The sequence below is a fragment of the Sturnus vulgaris genome, chromosome 8, assembly GCF_052056855.1.
Source record: "Sturnus vulgaris isolate bStuVul1 chromosome 8, bStuVul1.hap1, whole genome shotgun sequence".
Lineage (NCBI taxonomy): Eukaryota > Metazoa > Chordata > Aves > Passeriformes > Sturnidae > Sturnus > Sturnus vulgaris.
In genome coordinates, this window is record NC_142250.1 from 30,934,050 (window position 1) to 30,958,978 (window position 24,929).

The window sequence follows — 24,929 nt, forward strand, 5'->3', positions numbered from 1 at the left end:
ATGTGACAAGGAAAACAATTTTTTATTCACTTATTCTTTTTAACTAAAGTTGTGTATATAGTTGATAGAAAGGTACCTACTAATTTACATTTAGATTTATTTTTCAAGGTTTCAGAAAGTTATTTAAGCAATGAGTGAACAGAAAGCAGCAGTCTTAATTTTTCCCTGTAACACTATCACTATGTAGCTTTAAAATTACCTGTAGTTTGGGATTGCATAGGGCAGGTAGAGAAGCATCAAATACAAAGCATCTGAATATAAATTTTTATGACTATTTAAGACAGTAGATCTAAAATGGAATTAATTGTTTCCTTAAGATTAATTTTATTTAGTACATATCAAGCAGGCCACCATGAGTATGAGTTTTGGTCTTAAAACACCTGGAGACTAACAGCTTTAGGAATGGATGTATGATGCTATTTGAACAGGCCTATGAAATAGCTTTTTGGTGTCCAAAAAGGAGAGAGAAAAATCTTACATTTAAAACTTCATCAAGAGACAGCTGTAAACTTGGACTTTTTTTCTTCTACAACACAGTTCTGTTTCAAAAAGGTTTGTGGTCCCAAACCTTATATTCCAGGGCCTATTTAAGGTAGGGCTAAGAATGAGGGCAAAGAGCTTTTAACTGACAACTGCTGGAAAAACCAGAAATGTAGAAAGCATAAATATCCTCAATTAGCAGTATCAACATCAGCAAAAGCGTTTACTTCTGCATCTTCCTAAAGTAGAACAAATGTTCAAATGGGAGTTTTGACTCTCTTAGAGTATGAAATGGAAGCTTGGGATACAGAGGTTTTATGTAGTTTTTCTGCTTAGCTGTTTTAATGTCTAGCATGTAGGGAATTGTATTTGTGGACCCCACTGGTGCAAGATCACACGTTTGGCATTCCAGCATTAGCTGTCTAAAATTTACAGGAAATTCTGTATTAGGTTAAATATTGTGTTGTAGAAGCCCTCTTTTCACAGTGAATAAGTGTGAAGTTAAAAAATCAAAAGCATCTTTTGGTCCTGGCACTTTGAGGTTAATCACAGGAAAAAAGGATTTTCAGTGGATTGGATGCTTATGGCACAGGACCACAGGAGCCTATGTGAATAAAGACATTTCATGTAAAAAATAGGTAAATGTTGGAAATCAGTGGAAGAAAAAGTACAGTGTGCTCTGAACTGTGTTCAGGTACTAGAATATGGAACTAAATTCAAGAATCCTGTTTGCTTGTACTTTGGTTTATAAGAAACAGTGTGTCACAAGTTCACAGCAAAACTTCGTGATAAGAAGCTGTAATTTAGGATTATTCACACAAAGAAAATCCCACATGCTAAATTCCAGCAGATAACATGATTTTTTTTATGCTGTACAAACAAAATATCTGAAGGTTTTGGCAAATGAGGGGACTGTCAAGAAATCCCATTTTGCAGTAGTAGTGGTGTTTTATTTTGTTTTCCTTATTTTATTTTTACCTTTCAGTATTGAATAGACGACATCAATTCCTTAGACTTTGTAAATAAAATACCTTATCATAGAATAAAAGCAGTAACTATTAACTAAAATACTGGCGTTTGGTTTTTAGTAGAAGGAAAAGGGCTTCTTGGTTCATATGAAACACAAAAGAGATTCTAGCAAAATAAACTATCCAAGAAAAGCCTCATATTGCTTTTTGCAGAGATTATTAGAGTAGTCAGAATAAACACTCTTTTAAGAAGACCTTTTTCCCCAAATATAATTGATAGATTTATTTTCCTTCCTTTATACTCTTTATTGAATAGTGTCCAAGATAGTCTGACCACTGAGTGAAGCCTGTGCTTGGGCTTAGTTATGAATTTGAATTAGGTTCACTTCAATCAGAATGTATTCAAAATTAGTCCTGCGCTACCAGAAATGGATTGCCATAGGAAAAACTTAGTTGAGGAACTTGGAAAAAGACATCTTTAAAAATTACTGTTCTAGTTTTTTTTGATTGCCAAGCAAAATGTGTTAAGCAAACTTCTCAATATGCTGTTAATTCTTGTGTACATGTAGAATTTTCTTTTTGATTCTTTTTTTTTGCAGATTAGAGCTGTATTATAAAGTATGATTTCTAGCACAATTAATTGTGAGTTCAAACAAAAAAACCCTAAAATTAGGAAACTTTTTATAGATACATTTGTATTCCATAACCTACTTAGAATAATCTTAAGTGAAGGACCTGGAGGTACACTTCAAGGAAAGTATCATTGTCAAGTATCAATAGACATGTCAATGTTCACGATTTTATGAGAAAAAAAAAAAAAAAGAAACTGTTGAATGTAACATGATTAACCTCCAGAGACAGAATATTTGTGTGGCCGTGGGATTTCATAAGGTTTTGACAGGATGCCTGTTTAACATGTTTAACATTTCTGATGTTTTTTCCTTGACTGCATACAGAAGATCTTTATAAACTTCTTGTCAAGTACAACTGTTTTAAGCTACCTCTTGATTCTCTAAATTTGATTCTACTTCCTAAACCAGGATGTGTGTGCTCATTGCAGAATGGTCTGATTTTAGGAACAGTCAGCATGGCAAAGTACTGGTTCAAGCATCACCTTAGGATTGCTGTTGGAACGGTTGATTGTGGAGAACCACTGACTTTTTTTTTCTTTTGCCTAAGGAAGCTTTCTTTCCATCCTGAACCCTCACAGTGTAATTGTGTAGTTAAATCACTAACAACCAATTTTATCAACTACAGTTTGGTCCTTTAAGTCTGATGGCTACAAAAGGCTGCTTTGCATAAGTGTAACTCCTCCATCCAGCAAAGTTGCTTCTAATTTACTCAAGTGGAATGGGAGCAAGGCAGCTTTTTTAAAAAGAAAAATGAAAAAAAACTTAATTTGAACTTTTTCTGGGGTCTACTATGCAACAAAAATATCTGAAATAATAAAAAGGATACGAACAATTTGTGCTATCTTAATCTGTGTAAGTAGCAGGCATTTTTGTGCTTGTTCAGCATCTTATCCTGAGAACTTAGAATTCAGGCATCCTTTAATTGATCACCACTTATAGCTTTTACAGATATTGAAGAGATACAGCGGTTTGATTTATATTATATTCCTTTATCTCTGTGCTTATTTAATCTACTTGCAATGATTAATGACAATTCTCTTGCTCTCACTGATGTTAGTGATCAAGTTCTCCTGCATGCTCTTGTGAAACACAGTTTCTGACAATGATGAACCAGTTGTTCTGCCTTCTTATTTCTGTGGTTTTTTTCAGGTTTACATGCTATAAATTTATTTTATGTGGTAAGGAATGCTTATAAAATGTATTTCTGATGTGCTGTCTGAGCTTTATATCAGTATGTTCACCTTCCTAATGAAATGTATAAATCCGTTGTTTTCTAAGTAATGTTCCTAAGAGGGGGTAGGCAGGGCATGATTTAGAAACTTTCAGCTGTCTAGAAATGTACTGATTTTGTCAGCCTCAGATAAACAAACATATTTTACCCTGTATTGAAGGAGATGTCAAGAGCCCATGTAGATGTGAACTGTGTCTGGCTCAGGAGGTGCTGAGGGCAGGCAGCTGCAAGCTGAAGATGACATTTTCTTAAATCACTTTTACTTGATCCTCAAATAAGCCTTTGACTTAAGCCAGTCTTCTCATCTCAAATGCAGTACAAAAATTAGAATTTTTGCTCGTTTCTAATTTCTGCATCTCCCTTTCTACATGTGTTTTGGATTGAAATGGTCACCCCTTTCCCTAAGGAGGCTTGGGAGCCCCACTCCAGCTAGTGAGAAAATAGATTTTGAGCATCCTGCAGTTCATTCCTCAACTGATCAAGTGAGGATCCTCAAAAAAACTTGTAGTGGCATTTTCATTTGATTGCAGTTGATTCTGTCCTCGTTTTCTGAGTGCTAAATGAAATACATTATAATGTCAGACCATGTTAGTTATTTAAGGAAAAAAAAGCCTCCCTTTCAATGGAATACATTAAAAATCAGTGGTATTTTGTACCTCCAAATGGCTAATGGAGGGAAATGATTTGCTGACTTCCTTAAATTTCATGGTATTTTTCCCTGATAAATTGTATAAGTAATTTCTTTTCTTTGGGCTTTTACTCTGAATGACCAAATACACACAAATAGTTGCAATCACCAGTTGTTGACTTCAGGTGTTTTCCACCTTAGATTGGAATTTTTTCATACATTTAAGGCTGCTATAATAACTTTTGAATGCTTTTAAATAGTTTTGCATTTCATACTGCCTTATAATAGCCTTTTTTTGTTTGTTATAATTTGCAATGTATTGTCTCTCCCCCATTCTCTCTAAAGAGAACAGCCTTTTGATGAAAGGAGGTTTTTGTCCAAAATTTACCAAATAATAGAGAAGCTGCTGTCTTAAGAAAATTTAAAAAGACACAACAACAACAATAATAACAATAATAGGTACTAGGCCTTTTATTGCCTGAAAAAGTTTTAAACACATCTCAGTATGGACACAGATATAGAGTTTTGTGTTGCACTCTTAAAATCTGCAGATGAACCCAGTCTATTTAGGTTTTGGTAACTAGTATTAATATTATGTTTAGAAATGAAAAGAATAAGTGGAAGGAATGAAAAGGAAACTAATAAATATGACATGTTAAACTTATCTCCAAATAAAGTATTCTTAATAATTTCACTTGGAATTGTTCCATTTTCTATGTTCAAAGTTAGTATAAAAGTTTGAGCTTTTTAAACAAATTAACACGGAAAACATGAAATTGCTGCTACTTTATTTCATGCGTTCATGTAGCAATGTTTTGATTCAACATGTTTTTGGGTAGAAAATGCATATTATTCCAACAGCAAGCCATAAAAATTCTGTACAATGGCTCAGTATTGGCATGAGAGATTCAGGCAGAGCATTACTCTTGTTAATTGTTCAAGATTCTGCTCAGTTCCTAACAAGAAAAAAGATCCTGTCTTTCAGTGTAAATCTCGCGTGTTGCATTTTCATTATCTACTTGTATAAAACAAAATTATGGTTTTCCAAGCTGTCTTTATTATGTTAGTTGCTGATGATTAAAGACAGCTTTACTGTGATTGCTTGAGAGGTATTTATTACAAATAAACAAAAGAAATCAGTTCACTTTTCAGGATGAATGCTTTGAATAGAAGGAATAATGAAATGCAAACACTGCAGAGCTATTTTACCAGAGCAAAAATGGCTAAAGAAAAAATACAAGCCTTTAATTGATGAAGGTTGTCTGTAAGTTCAACCAAACTAAATTTTGATTTCTGCCACAGGTAATCAGTTTGTTTGTAACTTCTGGGTTTATTAGGATAAATATCCCACTTCTGGAATGTCTATTTAGTCCAAAAGTGAAGGAGATGACACCTGTGATTTCCAGATTGGTTCACTGTTACTTTTCAGGAATAAGTAATTGCGTTACCAGTGCTCATGATCTCAGTAGCATCAGTTCAAGGTTGAGTGAAATTGTCTGTGTTTTACTATGACTTTAAGTTCCATATCTGAGTGACAGAAATCCAAAATATTTGCCTTTTCTGTTTACCTTTTGTCTCTGTCTCACAGCCCTTAGCATTATGTTAGTACATCTGTGTTTTCTGTGCTATTAGGCTACTATAAAAATAAATTAATTTGAGACCAAAGATAAATCACGAGGTAAAATAAGAAAGAGAAAAATAAAATTAATTATATATGTGTTAATTATTCTATTAAGACTGGTTTATTTTGGAGGCTAATCATGTCACTGCAAAATGACAGTTCCATTTCTGCATGCACAGCAGTTTGTTCTAATAGCATCTTTTTCCCTTTTTTTTTTTTGTACTCCTGTTTTTATTGGTCATTGCTTCACAGAAGTTATTGAGCTTAATTTTAATGCTACTCAATGACATTGCAGAAGTGTTTTTGGGCACAAAGGCTGAATGGATGTATTTCCTGTAAAAGCAATTGTTGGGTGCAAAAAGGGTATCAGGGGCTTCTAGCTAAATACAGATTTCTGGAGAATTAAATAACTAGACAGTTTTGCAGTATTACTAATGTAGAAAATAGTCTCTGTAGGGCAGTTGTCATATGAGTAGACTAGTGGATTACATAGGTGGAAATTTACAGAGAAACAGCATTAAAATTTTGGATCAAATAGTTTATGCTTGCTATTTCTCACTTAGTCTACTCTAAGGGAAACACTGTATCTCCTTTTTTAGTTTAACTTATGCCTTGAATATTAGCAAAATTAAGAAAGTAGCACACCTCAATATTTAACAGCATTGTCATCGACTTCCTTTAAAAAAGTATCAGCAAGATGTCTTATAGTAATTATGCACGTGCAGCTATGGTTTAGCAGCCCTTCATGTAAGCAAACATATTTACTTAAATCACCATCTGTAGTGAGCTCCATTTGAGATAAAAAATGCTCTGCAGCTGTATGTTGGAGGTGGGGGCTAAGCAATAAGTGTTTTTAAATTCAATTGTTTAAAATGCACACTGCATGGAAATAGTGATGGGTATTCTTTTGTTGTCAGCATCAGCAAGAACATTTATATGCTGAGCAGGCAACTTGGAATCAATCATACTGTGGGTTTATTATTTAATAAATTCTATAGGGTTGAGATTTTTGCAGCATGGATTTGCTCTACTGGATTATATTGTTTTCATATAACCTTTCTGTTCCACTTAGAATTTGCATTTGTACAAAAGTATTTTGAGCAGCTATTTCCCTAAAAATAGAGCAGATATTGCAAGGGTGAGTTTTTTTCTTGTTGCTTTTAAAGCTCTAATGTCATCATTCCACTTAATATGTAAAAAGTAACAAAACAAAGATTTAAATTCTATTAAATTCAGTTTTTTATTGTGAGCCATATTTATTTTAAATATTTAATTTTTGGTAAAAACCATGCTAATTAAGTATTTTAAATAACTGCTTGAACAAAAGCAGGCATGCATGGAATAAACCCAAGTTGGAGATGAATGCACAGAGCAGTATGGGAAGATTTGAAGTTGGGCTGAACTCACTGTTTCTGTCCAAGTGCAGCACAGAATACACAGAATCATGGAACCATTTGGTTTGGGAAAAACCTCTAAGCTCACCCAGTCCAACCATTACCCCAGCACTGCCTATCACTAATCCCCATCCCCAGGTGCTACATCCAAAAATCCTTTAAATCCATCCAGGAACAGTGAATTCACCATTTCCCTGGGCAGCCTGTTCCAGTGCTTGACAACCCTTTCAGTGAATGAACTGAAGTGTTGGCTTAAAAAAAGTATGGAAAATAGAAATTGAATCTCTTTTCCTAATTTCTGCCAGCTTACAATAATTGGTACAAAATTTGATTTTAAAACTGATTCCAAGATTTGGTCTATTTTTAGTAGCATTTGGCTAGGAAAGATCCTACCTTACCTGCAGTTTTAACTGTTAACTACATTATTATTCCAAGAGAAACCATTCACTGAGAGTAGTTAAGCAGAGAGAAACAAATAGAAAATATTAAAGAAAATATGTATAGAGGAATATGGAAATATTGGGTTAATGGAAGAATATCAGTCTATCCTACAATATTGTCCTGCTTCTACTATTGCATTTCTTTGATACACTCACATTTGCTTTAGCAACAGCAGTGGTGGTTGGAATGAATTTTTTTGGGTTACATCCCACAAAGAGATCCACTGATTGGTAGGAATCCATTTTTCATCACACACTTACAAGCCCGAGATAATTAACTGCATATAAAAAGCCTATTAAAATATGCTTTTAGTGCTGTGAAGCAGATTTTTTTCTAGATGAGATTTAAAAAGTGTAAATGCAAAGGTGTTGTCTTTTTCCACGGTTTTATCCAGGAACACTGAGATTAATAGGAACTTGCTGAATGAGAGTGATAAATGTTCATTGAAGTGCTGCTACTATAGAATCACTTATGTTTTTCACTTTCACATTTGTGATCTACTTCCTATTAAGTGAGGAATAATTGTGGGAGCAATCAATTAAGGTTAGTTGGTAATAGCTTTTGTATTTGTCAAAACACTGACAGCTTTTGGAATGTGCTTCAGAAGTCATTCTTTTAGCTCCTTTGTAACTTTTGTGCTGTCTTGTAATGAAGCATCACTGTTAAGAGCATTTAAATATAAGCAGAATAAGATGCTAAGAATATATTCCTGAATTTTTCACTGAAAGCATTGCAAAGATTTACACAATTAAAATTAATTTTTGCGAATAGCCTTTTCCAGCCCAAAGTGCCTAAATAATAATTCCATAAATGTAGAGTGGAAAACGTGAATGGATTTGGGATAATGTAGTGGCAAGACTTCAGTGAACATTTATTGAATGAGTAGAGTGTCAAGGGGATGGCAGAATTACAAAATGTAGGATTTTGTGGTAACTGTAGGTATTTTTCAGAAGTGTTGTGTTGTGAAACAGAGAATAACATCACACATGACTATGTGCTGCATAGCAATTTCTGGTCTTTCTTGCAGACAGATTGAATGCCTGACATCTCCTTAGTAAGAATTCTTCCCTAAGTTCATCTGACTATTTAATGAGCTCTGAAGTCTGAACAAACCATTGAAGTCCTGAAATGGACATATTATTTCAATAATATCTTACATGTAATTAGGTTTTTACATTGTCTGGTACCTTTTTCTCTATTTGTCTTAGGCTGTGGCAGAGAGGTGAGAGTGTGTATGGGATGGGACACTGTCAAAGAAGGATTTATTGTGTGTTATTCCTTATCAGTATAAGGGAAGTTTAAAACTCAGTCTGTGATAGGAATTCAATATGAGATTATAAAGTGGAGAATAAACTTTTATCTTATACAGGTCACCACTTGGTACTGTATCTGTTCCCAAGCAGGACCTCATATATTAAATCCTTTATCTTAGTCATAATTAAAACTTCAGTGAAAGCATCATATTAACCTCATGGTAGGTTCAGAGTTAGTTTGGATTAAAGAAAGACTTTGAGTGTGGTATGAATATTAGCAGGGAGTTATTCCATTGAAGTGGGGATGTATTGACACATTTATCAGGGAGAAATTAGTAAGTTTTGTACACTTGGTTAAGAGTAAAAAATGGCTGCATAAAGATAGTAATTCAAATAAACATGGGAAGAAGAGAGCTCAAGAACTGGGAATAAGAAGATGTTTTTGAGGTGAGACTCTATCAGGCAGCAAGAGTAGCATTGAGCAGACCACTGTGGAGAGAATTCCTTTGGCCTTAAAGTGGACTGATGATGATGTTCCTGTGATTCTCCTTCAGTTCAGATCTCAGGAGCTTTTAAAGTTGCCTGTTTCCTGCTTCTAGAAAATGCCTCTTGTGGACTATACCTGTAGTGTTTACCTTTGTTCAGATGGTTTCAGAGATTACTCTGAAAGGTTTCCAATTATATTAGATTTTTTTACCAAATGTTTGCAATAATAGTTTAATTAGACACTTCAAACTAAATTCATTTTGTCATTGTTTTTGTCATTTTGTAATTTTTGTCAGGTTTTCATCCTGTATAGCAAAGATGAATGATGAATAATTTTCTTGGTTGCACATTGAAATGGTAGGTTTTAGTGGCTTTTCTCAAACTGCTATTACTCAAGGTGTGGAGGAGAGCCTCTAACGTCACATGGATAATTTTTAACTCTGCAGAAGATAAAGTAAGTGATATGCTAGTGAATTTTTATGAAAAATATTATAATTGAAGTAGCAATAGATATATATTTCAATACAACTTGTAGGAAATGTCTTTGGGATGACGTATTAAAATCTATGAATTATATTCATTTAGTTACCAAGCAAAGTCTGAGTGCGGAAATCTCACTTTTCCTTTTTGATTTTACAGCTTGCACATGCAGTGGACATGCGAATATCTGTCACATGCAAACAGGAAAATGCTTCTGCACAACGAAGGGAATCAAAGGAGACCAGTGTCAACTGTGAGTACAATTAAATGTAGCCTAAAGTTGTTGCAATCCTTGATCAGTGAATAATCACTCTTTTTTCCCCATTTCACCTCCTTGTTTTGCTACTGGGTTTTGTGATTTGACCTGCTAATGTTTTTAGTGCTGGATATACTGTTCCCTACATTTCTCCAGAAATTTCACTATTACTTAAACTTCTCTTAAAAAGTGATGTCACAAATGTTAGTAATGCTTTTTAGACACTAAAGACTTTTTAAAAAATCCATTTTGTTTCCAAGAACAAACTGGAGAATTACCTCTATTTGTCTTCCTTTCTCTTAAGTATTTGAAATATTAGTGTAAGGAAAAAAAACATATCATATGAGTTGGTAATTACATTCATTATATTTGTCAGTTATCTTGATGGGAATCTACAGTGATTCAATTTTTAGGGTTTTGGAACCTTACTAAGGTGTTTTAGATACCTTCCCACATTATAAAATCGAGACCATAGGAATGTGTAGACTTGTCATGGAAAGTACTCTTTTTTTGCACTGGAATAGCTTCTTGTGTTTAGAGGAAGTGTTTGCACCTTCATAATAAATAGAGTACTAAGAACATCCAAGTACTGAAGTGAAGTGACTTACCAAGTAGGAGAAATGACACATTGACATTAATTATGAATAGCCTTATATTTAAAGATGTTTATTTTAGTCTGTTCTATCTGGTACACTATGTTATTTAATAGGAACCTTATTAATTTTGCAATTATAATTATTTTAACAGTATCTGGCAACAAACTTACTTTAGCAATGTTGTTTGGATCTGGGATTGAACTGAATCCATCTGACTCCTCCCCAGCAGAGAGAGGTGCCAGGTGCTTCTGCTCTGCCTGCCACAGGACATCCACTTAGATGGATTTGTGCATTTGTGTTTGACACACTCAATGAACTGGCTTGGATCCTACCCTTAACGCTTTGCTTGATAAGTTGTAAAGAAACAAAAATTTCTGATGCTGAGGATCCGTGTATATCCGTGAGAAAGAGCTGTGCTGGCAGCTCTGCTGTTCCCCTGCTGCCTCTGGGACTTGGTGTCCAGCTAATTGAAGACTCTCAGGATGAGATGGGAAATCAAGATTAGGACTAAGTGATGAAATTTTATCATGACAAAAGCTGGAATGATAATATCTTTAAGCCCTGAATTAAGTCTTTGAGAAGTCTCTTTCCTCTCTTTTTGTGCCCATACAATTAATCAGTTCTGGGTGTTAATGAGTGATCTGATTACCAGCTATGACCTGGCACTGATGCCATTCTACTTATACAAAGAGCAGGAATAAAAAACCCCAACAATTTCTCCTCTGTCCTTCCTAACACTTGAACCACAGAAAACAGTTTCTGTGCTGAAAATGCCAATTCTTTACTGACTCCTCTCCACATAAGGCACTCTTTACAGGCCTTCACTCCAGCCTGTCTTTCACGTAGCTCTGTGTTGTTGTTGTCCTTTGTCCTGTATCTGTTTCATTGCTCTTTTTTCCACTCTGATTTGGAACTTTTTCCTCATATGATTGGCTGTGCTACTCAGCTGTATCAGTCTGCTGTCCTGAGTTTGTCTATCCTAAAATGTTCTTTTATCCCACTTACTGAACTAGAAGAGAAAAGGTTTTCCTATTTGTGGACTTTCCTTGTCAGAAGTTACAGCAATTCCACAACACAAATGAAACAGAAATTTGCATTTTGATTTTACAAGAGTAAACTCAAAATTGCAATTCCAGACTGAAAAATCTCTTTTTTAGTCACATGTCATACATTCCCCTTCTAGATTCACACACAAACCAAAGGCTTGTCCAGGGCAAGCTGTGGTGTTAAAACATCTGATATTTTAAGTGTTGGTGAAGTTTTTTTGAATTAAATAAAATCTGCAGGTGTTTTCAAATTTTTTTTCTTTGTTTTGGCTGTGATGAAATTTCAGATTATGAGATTCAGGTCTCTTGGGTTCATAGGCATGCAAGCAAATAAACACAAATTTTGAGTTGGAGAACTCCATCAAATATGTTTAGAATTTGTCATTTTTCTCTGATAGCTGGTTTGAGAGAGTGATCCATTCATGTATGGAAGTTTCAATCAAATTTTTTAAGTATTTCCCTTAGAACATCAAGAAATGAAGAACATAAAAAAAAATTAAAAAAAAATCACTAATGAGTCACTGAATGCAGTCCCATAGTCATTCTAAACTTCATATGAAGAATATGAACTTGATTCATTTTGTATTCTGCTAAAAAAACCGATTTCCTCTTTAAAAATCATTTGTACACTCACAGCCTCTCTTGAATGTGTCATAAGATATACATATGCAGTCATTAACTAGTAGATATCTATCTCATATCTAGAAGATATGGAGAAATTTGAATCAGCTCAGTGCTTTCCTTGTATTTATTACTTTATTATATCCTGTATAAATCATCTGAAACTTGATTTACTTGATGTAAACAGTAAAAAAAAAATACAAATAAGAATACTTGGAGTCTTGTTTTTTCCCTTAACTTTTTCAAAATGAAATATGTGATTGGTAATAACAGGAAAATCATGGTGACTTAAACCATATTTTTAGGGGAAAACTATTGCTTCAAGGCAGTTTTTAAAATTTAATTTTCTCTAACATTTGATTTACTAGCTCCTGATTTTATTTTCTCATAGAATTCTGCCTGCAGAGGTTTTCAAAATTCTGTATGTTTAGGTGTATAATCGCTATGCAGGATTATACACTGGGAACATTTCAGGGAATAGGCTTGTGGGAATGTGCAGAATATGCTGAGATGTTTCAAAGTTCAAATTTTGATACTGAATCAGAGAAACTTTCCTGGATGCAAGGAAGAAAAATATGAAAATGATGTGATCAAGTGAGTAATTAAATAATTCTTTGAGAAGTTTCAGTACATCTGGGCTCTTGCAAATGAAAGCCTTTTCACAAGCAAGTGTAGATTTTGTCATCACTTTTTTAAGAACTAGGCAAAACCTGGGCTTCAAAAACTCTGTAATGAGGAACTACTAGCTGGGAGGAAAATACTGGGGGAAAAGTATTATTTCAAATCTCACATTTCATAGTATATTTCATATAATTGTAAGAAGGATACATTCAAGATTATAAAATGTGTTGCTCATTTCAGTTCTAATAAATGTTCACACCATTAATTTCTTAGACATACCTCTTCTGGAAGAAATATTATTTTATTTATAAAAAATATACAGTATTTATTTGGGAAAAAAATCTTTCCTGTATGTAAGCTTTAAATAGCTATTTAATAATGTAAGGATCTGTACATAAAAAAAATAAGCACTTATTGATAGTCTGCTGTACCTAAGAATAAGATTTTAAAATATCCAGTCTTACTCTTCTGTATAATTTCCCTCCACAGAATGGTACAATTCCTCTTACCAGATGGAAAGGCAGGTAAAAGTATACTGGGTTATGAGTCAAATTCACCATTCTATTGATATCACTGCAGCTTTATTTGCAGATAGCAGAGTAAATCTTTTCCCAATTATTTCCACACAGAGCTTATCTCACTGCTTTCCAGGAGGGGAAGAATTGGCAGCTATCATATAATAAATTCACTTGATTTGAACTTCCTTTATCTGAGACACACACACAAATCCCAAAACCAAATAGACAAAAAGGAATTCTTGTTGCTGGAAATTTAATAAAAACCCCCTTATTCTATTGAGAAACTGATTGAGAGTATAATCCATTTAATACTGGTTACCATGGTGGCTGGTGGTTTTCTAAAGTAAAGTTAAAGAGTATTATATTTAGTGGTTTAGATTACTACAGGAATAGCATTTTGGTTTTTTTCCCTGATTTCAACACTTTCCCCCCTATTTCTATAATTTGATCATATTTACCATTAGTTTTACATATTTGGCTGTATTTGATAGGAGGTGTTCATGCTGAGTTCAGTCCTTGAGTTTTCAGTTTAAGAGAAAACTTTGACATGCTAATATATGTTACTCCATTACCTATGATGTTTGGAGGAGAATTACAGCAAAATCTGTCATGTAGCTGTTGGTGAGTGTAGCAATGTTGGTGGGTTTAGCAACTGACTCTCTTATTTAACTGCCTGAAAATTTTAGCTTGCCTCTGTAAGGACAGGTTCATGCCCTCAGCTGGTTCTCAAAGAGCTGGATCATTAAGTTTCTAAGGAGAACAATAAAATAAAACTCCTACTTCAACATTTATGAGTACATTTATGTTTTAAATGTACTCATTTTCTGCTCTACATGTAGTAATTATTGTCAGATCTTTCAAGGATTTCAGATATTTTTTCTTTTAATCCATGTTTCTAGCATCAATCATTTTTTCTTAAATTGCAGCTTTCATTTAAGCAATATATCTAATATCAAAGCTTCAGAACATGACCCAAATGCACTTTAATGGCTCAAACCCTCAGAAGGCACTTGACACATTTGAGATCTAAAATTTGAAGCAAAGGAAAATACAGGTTTTGGCAGTATTGTATGTCACTCTTGGCCTTTCTGTTGATTTTTTTTTCTTTTTTCTTTATTATTATTTTATTTATTTTTGTCCTACAGTAGGCTCCTTTTGTCTGCTTTGGCACATTCAGTATATTATATGTAAAGTTCATGAGGCTCTCTGGGATCTTTCAGAGTTGAAGTGAAACTGCACTTTTTGTAAGCATTGTTACTTCCAAATTTATATTTCATTCAGGAAATTGTCCAGTTTTGCAGAAATAAAGAACTAGAGTTGGAATTCCATGTATCATTCCTAGAAGACAGTGCTCAGAGCAGAAGTGACAATGAGGCAGTGGCTGAGGGAGAAACCACAAAGCACCTTGCAGAGAGCTTTGTACCTTGGGACTTCATTGTGTTCTGTCCCTATGAAATATACCTTTTCTCTTTCTGAGTTTAGTACTAATTGTCTGGAAAATGGGGAGCAGTTTGGGCATGAGTTTCTCTTTCATGAGAATAAAGTAATTCTGCTTTGGTCTCTAATTTAGGATCTTCCATAACCGACTGTATGTTCATATATAAAGATGTCTTGCTTTGGCGAGTTCAAGAGAGGAGGATCCTCTCACCACTGGGCTTCAGGTTTTTTTTAAAGATTTTTTTATAGTCATTACTTTCTCCTCAAGCTATCTCCAAAAATGCTAAGTACAGAGCAAAACAGGTTTTTTTTATACTCCTGCCTAAACAAGGAATGCAAGCAGTGTCCCTTGTGTCCACTTGGTTTACATTTGTATGCATGCTGTATAGAGATATAATTATCATCTTTTTGGTTTCCTATTGGAAAAATATATGGTGCTGGATTTTCTTTCAAAAGAAGTGAATTTCTTGTTTTTGAAAATTGTTCCTCCAGTGCCATGGCCATGTCATTCAGTGACTGGCATTTGAATAATCTATTTTGCTCAGTGCGAGTTATATCAGTGAAGCAGTGGAACAGGGCGGGCTGCCCAAATCTTTCACAGATCCCATGCCAGTGTGACCTGTTTTGAATTCCAGTGCTCAGGAGGCATTTGTTGTAAGGCAAACCTCTTTATATAAAATGCTAGTAATTTTTGGTGCAAAGTGTCAATTGTCTAGGGATGTACAGTTAAGGTAATGCTTCTACGTGCTATTTTTATTAGAATAGCACAGCTGAAAAGAATAGACAGGTTTGCATTTTCTTTATGTCTGAAATAGACTCAAAGATTTGAAGCTAAATATAAGATGAAGACACTGCCTTCAGTTAGTTAGATACTGAGTTTGGACTGAGATAAAATTAGGAGTGGGAGTGATGCTGATGTTTACTCATACAGGAAAAAGAGAAACAAGCATAGACTGCCACATGGAAGAGTTATTGGGAAAAAGAGAGAAAGGAAGGTTATGACTGCCATACAATTGCTTTGTTATTGAATTTGTTTTTTTTCTTACCCAGCAAAGTTGTAGCTTTAGTTTGTGCTTGTTTTCAGAAAGAAGGTCAAAGGGCTTTGTGGATTGGGCTGGTTTTGCATCTTGCCTAGGGCTAGCTTTAAAGCAGAATTGCACATATCTGCATAGCCAATGCTTTGTCTTCGTCTCAGACAGGGTCAGAATAGGTTGCAAAGACTTAAAATTTGAGGTCGTCTTTTTTAACCCCAGTTCAAGCTGTTGAAAATGATGGGGCTCTGCTGCATTGCATCTGTCAGGGTGTGAAGTGGAGGCACCTGAGAATGCTTCTTTGTGGCCAGGCCTGGAACTCAGTTAAGAATTAGGGATACTGACTAACCTATGTCCCATAAGCCAGGACTCAGTATAAAAAACTGTTCTTTTAAAGTACCAGCCCAGTGGGAGAAGTGTTTGCAGTTACACCATCTCCTGGCATTGCTACTTTGAGAAAATGCAAAAGGAGACTGGAGAATTTCTTGTTAGACAGCCAATAGAGTGTTTAGATTCCTGAAAACACTTGCAGGAGGCTGCTGACAGTGGAGACAAACTTCTTTTCAAACATATGGTTCTACCAGCAATTTGTCTTTCCTCACCTGCATGAACCAAACACCCCAACACTGTGGTCTGTTCTTTCTGCCAGATATAATGCTGGGGTATCCACAAAACATAAATACATGCAGCTTGATTATCCTGGTTACTACCTTTGTTAACCATTAATATAATTATTCTGTTCTTTCATGTTGCTGGGGTTGGATTATGAACTGTCATTTTTCATGGGAGCTGTAATTAATCTCACAATCAGAAATTGCCATGTATAGGATAGGATCTGTGCATTACTCTGCAGCCACAGGGAAGAAACAACACAGATTTCCAGTAGAGTGTGAACTTGGTTGACCCTTCCTAATGCTTTGGTTAAAGATAAGTTGTTTACTTTAGGGAAGGAAAAGAAAATAACTGATGGCTTTTCTGGCTACTCATCCTGCTGTCATCAGAAAAAATCCATCAGCTGAGTTGTGACTGACAAAACCAGGTATTTCAGGGAGTTCTTTGTAAAAATTCTACTATATACTGCTCTGTTATAACTGATTACATTCAATGTATGCTGTGTTACAGTAACAACCCTCTACATCACTATTATTATTGCTGTCTACTGCTACTGCAGTCAGCTCTGGACAATTAACTATGGAGCAGAAGGGAGGAAAGTGCTATTTCCTTTGTGGAAGGAGATTTAAAAAAAAAAAAATACATTGAGAGTAAATAGTGCTACCAAACTTTATGGAAGACAAAACTTCTTCAAGGTGATCATCTTCCAGAAAACAAATGTTGCTAATACAGTTTTATGGACTTGGTATCTAGAACAAAGAACTTGACATATTTTATTATTTCTGCCTTCATGACACGCAAACACTGGTCAGTTTTAGTATATGTAAACATTTGAGAAATCCATGGTCTCAGAGTGGTTTTAACTTTTTTGTGTTTCTTAGGGGATCTTGGCTACTATAGGAGATACAGATCATCTTTTAAAAATGGCTTATCAAAATATTATATATCATTATTGGTCTCTTGTGCTGGAAAAGGGCTGAGGAGGAAAGACAAAGGGTTTCTGACATGCCCCCACCCATGCTGATCATTGTAGCATCATAGAAGGAGGCAGTTTGTCCATTCTCTGGAGAGAAGGGAAATAACTGAAAAGGAATTACAGCAGTATTGCTGTGCCTTTCATCAAACCCTTTTATTTAAAAAAAAAATTATTTTTGCTTTATACAGCCATCAGTTTTCAGTTGTTTCATAAGCAAGAAGGTTCTCTGTTAGTTTTCAATTTAGGGTAGGATCAATCAATCTATACTGATTATTGGATTGCAACATCTGGAGATGTATTAATTGTTTCTGAACTTCTTTGTACAGCTTCCCCTTTTTCCTGTGGTTTCCATTAAGGATATAATACATACTTAACCTTCTCTGGTAGAAGCACTGAAATATATTCTAGTAAAAATATTTCATGAAATTCTTTCCCTGAATTATTCATGGTACCACTGTATTGAGTATCTAGTAAGATTTTTCTACAATATTTTTATTAGAGAGAAAAGAGAATTGGTTCATTTTCCTCAACTGATTATCAGAACAAATGAGATTTGGTTGGCTGAATGGAGTTATATTGTAAAGAGAATCATGATTTAGTTACAGACATTGATTTCAATACACAAAACTGATATTTCATTATGTGCTGCTAGACTTTAAATACTCAGTAATGGGAACTCCACTTGTGAGAAAAACAAGTAAACATTGTTATGGGCCACAGATATATAGAGTTTTGAGGCAGATAATTTGGATTCTTTTCACTTGAAAGTGATCTGTAAAATTGAGAGGATTTCAAAGGAACCCCAGCTGTTTCTGAAAATAGTATATTTTGCATGTTCATGTAAATTCTGACCTTTTTGGAGATTTGTGACAGGGAAGATTCTATGGTGAGCTTATTAAATAGTATTGGCTGTCCCCCAAAACTCACCTTTTCCATTTTTGTTGAGTTTGCTTTTTTTTTTTTTTTAAATAAAGCTGTATCTTTCTGAAATGACATAAATTAGTGAGGCACAAAGCATCAGTTCTTAGTAAATGATGAATAGCACTTATTAGCAGTTATGCCTTTGAAATGACTGAAAATATTTTTTCTTGTTTTAATTTAAGGAAAAATCCTTTTAGATAGAAATGAGTGATTCTTTGACCTGATCTATACTTTATATGTTTGAATATTATTAATATCCATCATTTTCTGAGATACTTGATTGAATGTAGTCTGAACTTTATTAAAATGGATTTTTTTGAAAGCTATGAAATAACTTTGTGATGAATCCAGTGGGAAGTATATATAGGAATTAGTTCAGAATAGTTTTCTCTTGAATTATCAGGACACTATACAAATAAAAGAAAGCATTAGGATATTGCCTCTCAAAATAACTATTTCCCTTACTATTTCACTATGTTGAAAATTCAAAATATATATGGAATGGGAGGTGAGTTGGAATTTAACCAACACCGTGTTTCTTTCCTGAGTTGAACTGATATAACACTGTCCTCTTGCACTCCAGGCTTTCCTTTTTTAGCTGGGCAGAGAAAGTGGTCAAGGAGAATTTACAATGAAAATAGTTTTTCAATAGAATCTGTATTAAGTTTGGCATTTAAAAAAAAATGTTGAATGATTTGAAGGTGATATGGATTTTATTGACAGTTAACTGAAAATATTGGCTACTGTAGAGTTGTTTTGTTGAAAACCAGGTTTGCAATACTACAGTGAGTGCTGAGTGGCTTTAAAATGGTTGTGTTGCTGCTTATTGCAGCCAATTGATGACATAATTTTGAGGAGGACTGAGCAAAACCTGAAGGGACTCTGCTGTCAGGGCTTGTTCTATCCAAGTCAATACATTGGTGAGGACATAGTTTTTATTTGAAGGGAAAGCAGTCTTTCAAGGTAGATCCATCCAAAATGCCCATGTCTTCCTTATTATCAATGCACAAGTTCGTTGTATGTAGTAATCCAAACATTTGATTCAAATTAAAAAAAAAAAAAAAAAGTTTTTTTGAAACTCAGATTCTTCTCAGTAGATCTACAATTGTGATTTTTCAAAGGTGCTGAAAATCCCTTCATTATTCTCAGTTCTTAACTCTCAGATAAAATAATACCCATTGTGCAGCATAGGTCTGGGCTTATAATTCACATCTGATAGGCCATTAGTATGGTAATTAGTAATTGGTACAAGAGTTGTTAAAGTTGAAATAGACATCTGGTTTAATCAATTTGTCATTAAGGAAGTGCAAGTGTAGAGGTGTAGCAATGGGAAAAGAAAATACCAGTGTGAGAGCTCAGAGCTCTCTCTGAGCTATCAAAACAAAGCTAAGTTTGAGATTGGAATAGTGCCTTTTTATCTTGCTTGATATGGGTTACTCAGTGCTCAACTTGCTCAAAATATCACACCTTGTTTTTATTTTAAAATCTATTTTCAAAACCTTACAAATAACTAAAAGAAATGAAGCTACATTGTGATGGAAAATCTGCTGATAGATATATCCATCAACTTCAGCTTGTGATATTAATATATTTTATTTACTGAGAAAGGGAAGAAAAGAATTTTATAGGGCAATAAGGCTAGGTCAGGTGGGTACTAAAGACACCATTTGATAGAAATCTCCTGGTGATGGAAAGATTGCTTTTCTTTTCCTCTTATGGTCTCTAATAGATGAAATATGCATCTTCCTACTGCCATTTTCATTTTCTGTTTCCTCTTTCAGTCAGTTGCATACCTTTACATATAGATGAAAATTTAGCTGGAATAGTTATATTTCTGGTCTCAAAGTTAAGATATTTTGTTTCGCATTGTTGCCAGTTATTAGTTTTAAATTGCTTCAGTAGTTGCCAAGAGTATTGGATGAATGCACACAAGATTACAGCTATGCACAGACAGAGCTAAGGAATGTGTTTTGATATTAAGACATGGGAGTGAGAAATGCATTAGTCCTCATTTCTTTTTCCATGAAGCTTCTGATAATTACATAGACTATGCACATCAATTACACAGTGATAAATTTTGCTTAAGGAGTCCTCATCCTGAGGAGCCTGCCAACAAACTTGCATTCTGCTGCAGCTGCATGTGCAGACATCTGGCAGTCAAGCAGGTTTTCTTGTATATTGAATCTTCTTTCCACCCCACCCCTACCTGTGTGTGCACTTGTTGCAGGAGAGCCCATGTTCTCGTCCTTCCCCACATCCCAAGGACAGGCAGTGCTAGAGAAGCTTTCTGTGCCACTCCTGCACTGAAATGAAATATTAATTCCATTAGTGGATAGGTAGATAAGAGGACTGCATGCAGCATTTTAGGATTGCTTAGAAAACTGTAGGTGTCTGAGTTATACTTTAACAATTAACGTAAGGAAAAATAGGAGGTTGTGAAAATTATGCGGCATCAGAAATGTGGTTGAAGTCCTATCCTTTATTTGGTCACTAAAATCTGTTGGGATTCCCTGTACTGATATTCTTCCTTGCTGCAGCTTTGTCTATTTAAGAGGGACATTTTTTTTACTCCAGTTTAAAAATTAGGAAATGGACTACCTGGAAAAATGGATTCTGCTGGCAGAACATGTATAAGCACATGTGTCTACATAAACATCCTTTTTTCTTTGCCTTCAGTCTTAACCTGCATTATCGTGTGAGTGACATGAAATAAAGAAAACTTGAAAAGACAATAAGTTACAGTAAACATTCCTGACAAGTATATGTAGTATTATACCTCTTATAAGGTAAATGCACAACATTTGATACAAAAAGTAAATTCTCCATCGCATGCAAGGTATTTTCAGGGAATGATAACTGATAAGACAAGAAGAAATAACATAGGACCAATTCTATCTGTACTCACTAGCTGAAATATAATAATATCTTAATATTAGAAATGCTTCCTTATTCTTTTCTTCTGTACTGAATAATCACCAATAGAAAGTATAAAATATAAATTAAGCTGCACAACCTTTGCATGCTTTGAGCTTTCTATTTTTTTTCTGGTGGTTGTATTGAAAAATAAGTGGCATTTATCAGCTGACTAGATAATGGGGCTGGGGAGCTTGATTACAAGGCCATAAATCAATCCAAGAACCTGATGATGTGCTGAACTTCAGCAGTGGAGCCTGAGTGGCTTAGATTATCACTTCAGAAGGATTGACTTAAAGATTTAGTTCTCCATCTCTATCTATTATTTTTATATTGCAAAAAAGGAATTTTTCAGCAATTTAAGAAAAGAACAAAGTACTAGAAGGTAGAGTAAAAACTTAGCTAGGAAAGCTGTTTTAAATAGAGTCAGGAGTCTGATTTAGAATCAAAGCAAACTTATAATCACATTTGAAAATTTGATCTGCCACAACATTTTTTTTCAGCATTGCACAGAACAAAGATAAGTTTAGGAATTCTGGAATACAGCAGGAGGCCAAAGTGAGAGCAGCAATATTGGCAAACCAACATACAAAATATGTCAAAAAGGGCTCATTGTCCTGGAAGTAAAGATTTTTGGGCTGCTCACACAGGAGTGATAAGAATTAAAGGGTAAAGGAACAGTCAGGCTGAAACAGATTTAATAAATCAGATTTCATAAAGAAGACTTAAAAAAAAAAATTGTCCTGGAAATGAGTTCTTACAAGATCTGTAAGGAGATAAGGGCAGCAATTACTTTCTAACAGCTGCTACAAAATCTAATCTTGTTCTCCTTTAGGTCATTTTATCCTCTCTTACGTAGGGTCTTGATTTAATCACAGTTTTGGGCCCTGATTTAGATAAATATTTTAATACATGATAACACCTTGTTCCTTAGGTTTAAGAGGGGATATTCTCTTGGTTTGGTGAGAATTGGGAACACATGGTTTACTTTTGTTTCCCCTGCTCTTGGGAGGCTAATTGTAAAATGTCACGTGTGAGATAGCAGTAAGAGTTTCACAAAACAAGTCCACAAAATTTTTTCACTCCTAATACTTTGCTTCTCTTCATTCATTCATTTTCCTTCTCTTTTTGATGTTTTTATGTGTTTTCTGTACTTGGTAAAGAAAGGGTTTTTTTTGTGAGGAAAGGTAAAGTTGAAGGTGACAAATGGTGGTTGTAAGAAATAAAAAATGTATAAATCAATCCTTCATGTTGAATAGAAGGATTGCCTACTCTATATTTATGAATAAAAGAAGAGGTAGTAGCACATCTAAACAGATGAGCAGCTCTGCTGCTGTTCAGTGCCAACATGTGTAAGTTAAACAACTCCGAGATTCATAAGTGGGAATTATGTAAATCCATTATTTGTGAAAGATGGTTTTTTTTAAAGAAAATGCATTTTTTTGTTGAGTTGTACTGTAGGGTTTTTTCCCATTTATTTTCTGTTTTATTTATACCACCTTGATGTGTATAAAATTAAATGCATTTTCCACCCTGTTTTTAGGGTAGAAAAAAAAAATTCAGGATGTTTTTGTTTTCTTAATTCTCTTTTTGTCGTTGACTTTCATGAAAAATTTCCTGTACCATTACTTTATTGCTTTTGCTCTTACCTTTTTGGAAAATAGCTAAATATGTGATTTAATAAGTGCCTTGACATTTACTCTTCAGAAGCCTTCATTAGAAGCTTCTCTGTGTTCAGTTTTTTAGAGTTGCATTGGCCTATTTTTCATTGTCTACTCAATGTTCTTAGAATATTTCTATGTGGTTAAAGTTCTGATATCATTACAGGCTGCTTTTAGACTGTTATGTCAGAGGAGGTTGATTCTTTTAATTGAAATATTTGAACCCAAGCATATTCTTTGTCCTCAGCCGCAATTTCCTCTTGTGTCTTGTTTTTATTATGTTGCTATCAAATGAAATTTTCTGTAACAGGTGCCGTTTAAGTACTGGCCTTAAAATAAACTACAATGAATATTCAGCAAACAGTACTTCTTTCATAGGGAAAAGAAAGAATGAAAGCTTTTTTATAAACGTGGTAGAAGTTCTAATTGAGTTATTCCAGTTACATACAGGTGTAGAAATGGAAAAGAAGCATTCAATAGAACAACCCAAAGATGCTTCTAATACACCTTCTTCCTTCATAGTGGATATATTGACCCTTATTTCAGATATATCAAGCTTTCTGTGTTTCTAATTAGTGTATCATATTTGATATTCTGCATGCTCATAATACAGTCAATTGTCATACATTCTATTAACACACTGTAATAAAAACTACCAGGTAACATTTTGTATGAACACTGTTTTCTGCAAATTTAGCAGTCATAGCTAAAATTCGTGAATATTCCTTACAGAAAATTCTGCTTCCCGATTCCAGAATCCAAACCTGATTATCAAAATTTTCTTCTGTATGGCAGTAGGTGATATGATACACATGTTGTTTTTGAGACAGAACATTCCACTATAGTTCTTGTCTATCTCTTATGAGGCGTTTGTCAATTTAATATTTTGCCTTTTGAATGTGGGTTTGTTTTTATGAATAATGTGAATATTATGAATCAAAGAACTCAAGATTGCTTATAAAACATGGTGCATTTCAAAATTGATGTGGTACTCAAGACGCATCTCTAAAGCCACTGCTGAACTAGAACTTTGAAATCAGAGAGTCATTCCAGTTATATTTTCTTTAAAAACAAAAATCCAGAAGAGAAACTTAGAATGATCAGAGAGAGAATTAGTTGGATTTTTTCCCCACTCTGATAGTCCCAAAAGAGGATTCACCTCAGAGTGCATCTCTCCACTGTGCTATCACTTGATTTCTTTCTCTTGTTTATGGAAAATGTATCAAGTACTTTGTTTTTCTGTTATGAGGGACCATTTCAGCCACCAGAATTCTTTTTCAATTGACATCAAAATATTTTGCATTTCTAAGTTATGGTTAATGTTGCAGATTGTAGCATAACTTCTGCATAACTTAGAAACCCAGGCAGAAAACAAGTAAGAAAAAAGATGTTAGGAATGTGAAAACAACCAAGGAAAGGATTGTGTTTTAAATATTTTCAAAATCACTCTCTATAGTGCAGAATATGTACACATAACTGACAAATATTGTAACTGAATTTTTCCTCCTAAATTGTAATTTTGATACTATCTCTCAGTTAAAAAATATTTCATAATATAAAACCATCGGCTAAATTACTGGACCGATGGAGTTTATTATTCTTTGACTTAAGCAAAATGACTGGGGACAGATTTTCATGCTGGCACGCAGAACAAATTTAATTCAAACTGAGATGAAAGGCGGTTAATGTAATTGTAGCCTATTATCCTATGCAGGCTCGAGTTAAGAAGCAAACCAACAGACAGTCAGAAAATGATGGATAGAAAATAGAAACACTCAAGGCTGGTGAAATAGAGACTTGTGAAGGGATTATGCTGTAACTGTTCCCACACAATCTCTGCATCAGTAATATCCCACCTCAACTGTATGTTTGGATTAATAAATAGGATTTTTTTATGCCTCCTGCATTTTCTCTTTATTTCTCTCTGACGTCAAAAAAGGTCCTAGTTTAGTAAATTTCATGACTTTGTAATCAGGATTTTGGTTTTTTTACCCTTAATCTACCACCTTCATCAGTCCTGAGCATGCTGTAAAGCGTTCAGTTTTTTTCTTTTCTTTCTAAGCACTCTTTTCTTTGGTATCACACAGTGTGGTAGGAAAGGGGTTG

General features: G+C 34.4%; 1 protein-coding gene across 3 annotated transcripts in view; it reads left to right on the forward strand.

The window, feature by feature from the left end:
* Window positions 1-24,929, forward strand: part of ATRNL1 (attractin like 1) — a 433,903-nt gene that overhangs the window by 122,209 nt on the left and 286,765 nt on the right. For all 3 annotated transcript variants that reach the window (XM_014872547.2, XM_088169374.1, XM_088169375.1), the window contains exon 20: window positions 9,774-9,867. In XM_014872547.2, the coding sequence (XP_014728033.2) occupies window positions 9,774-9,867 (94 nt within the window). The remainder of the gene's footprint in view (window positions 1-9,773; window positions 9,868-24,929) is intronic.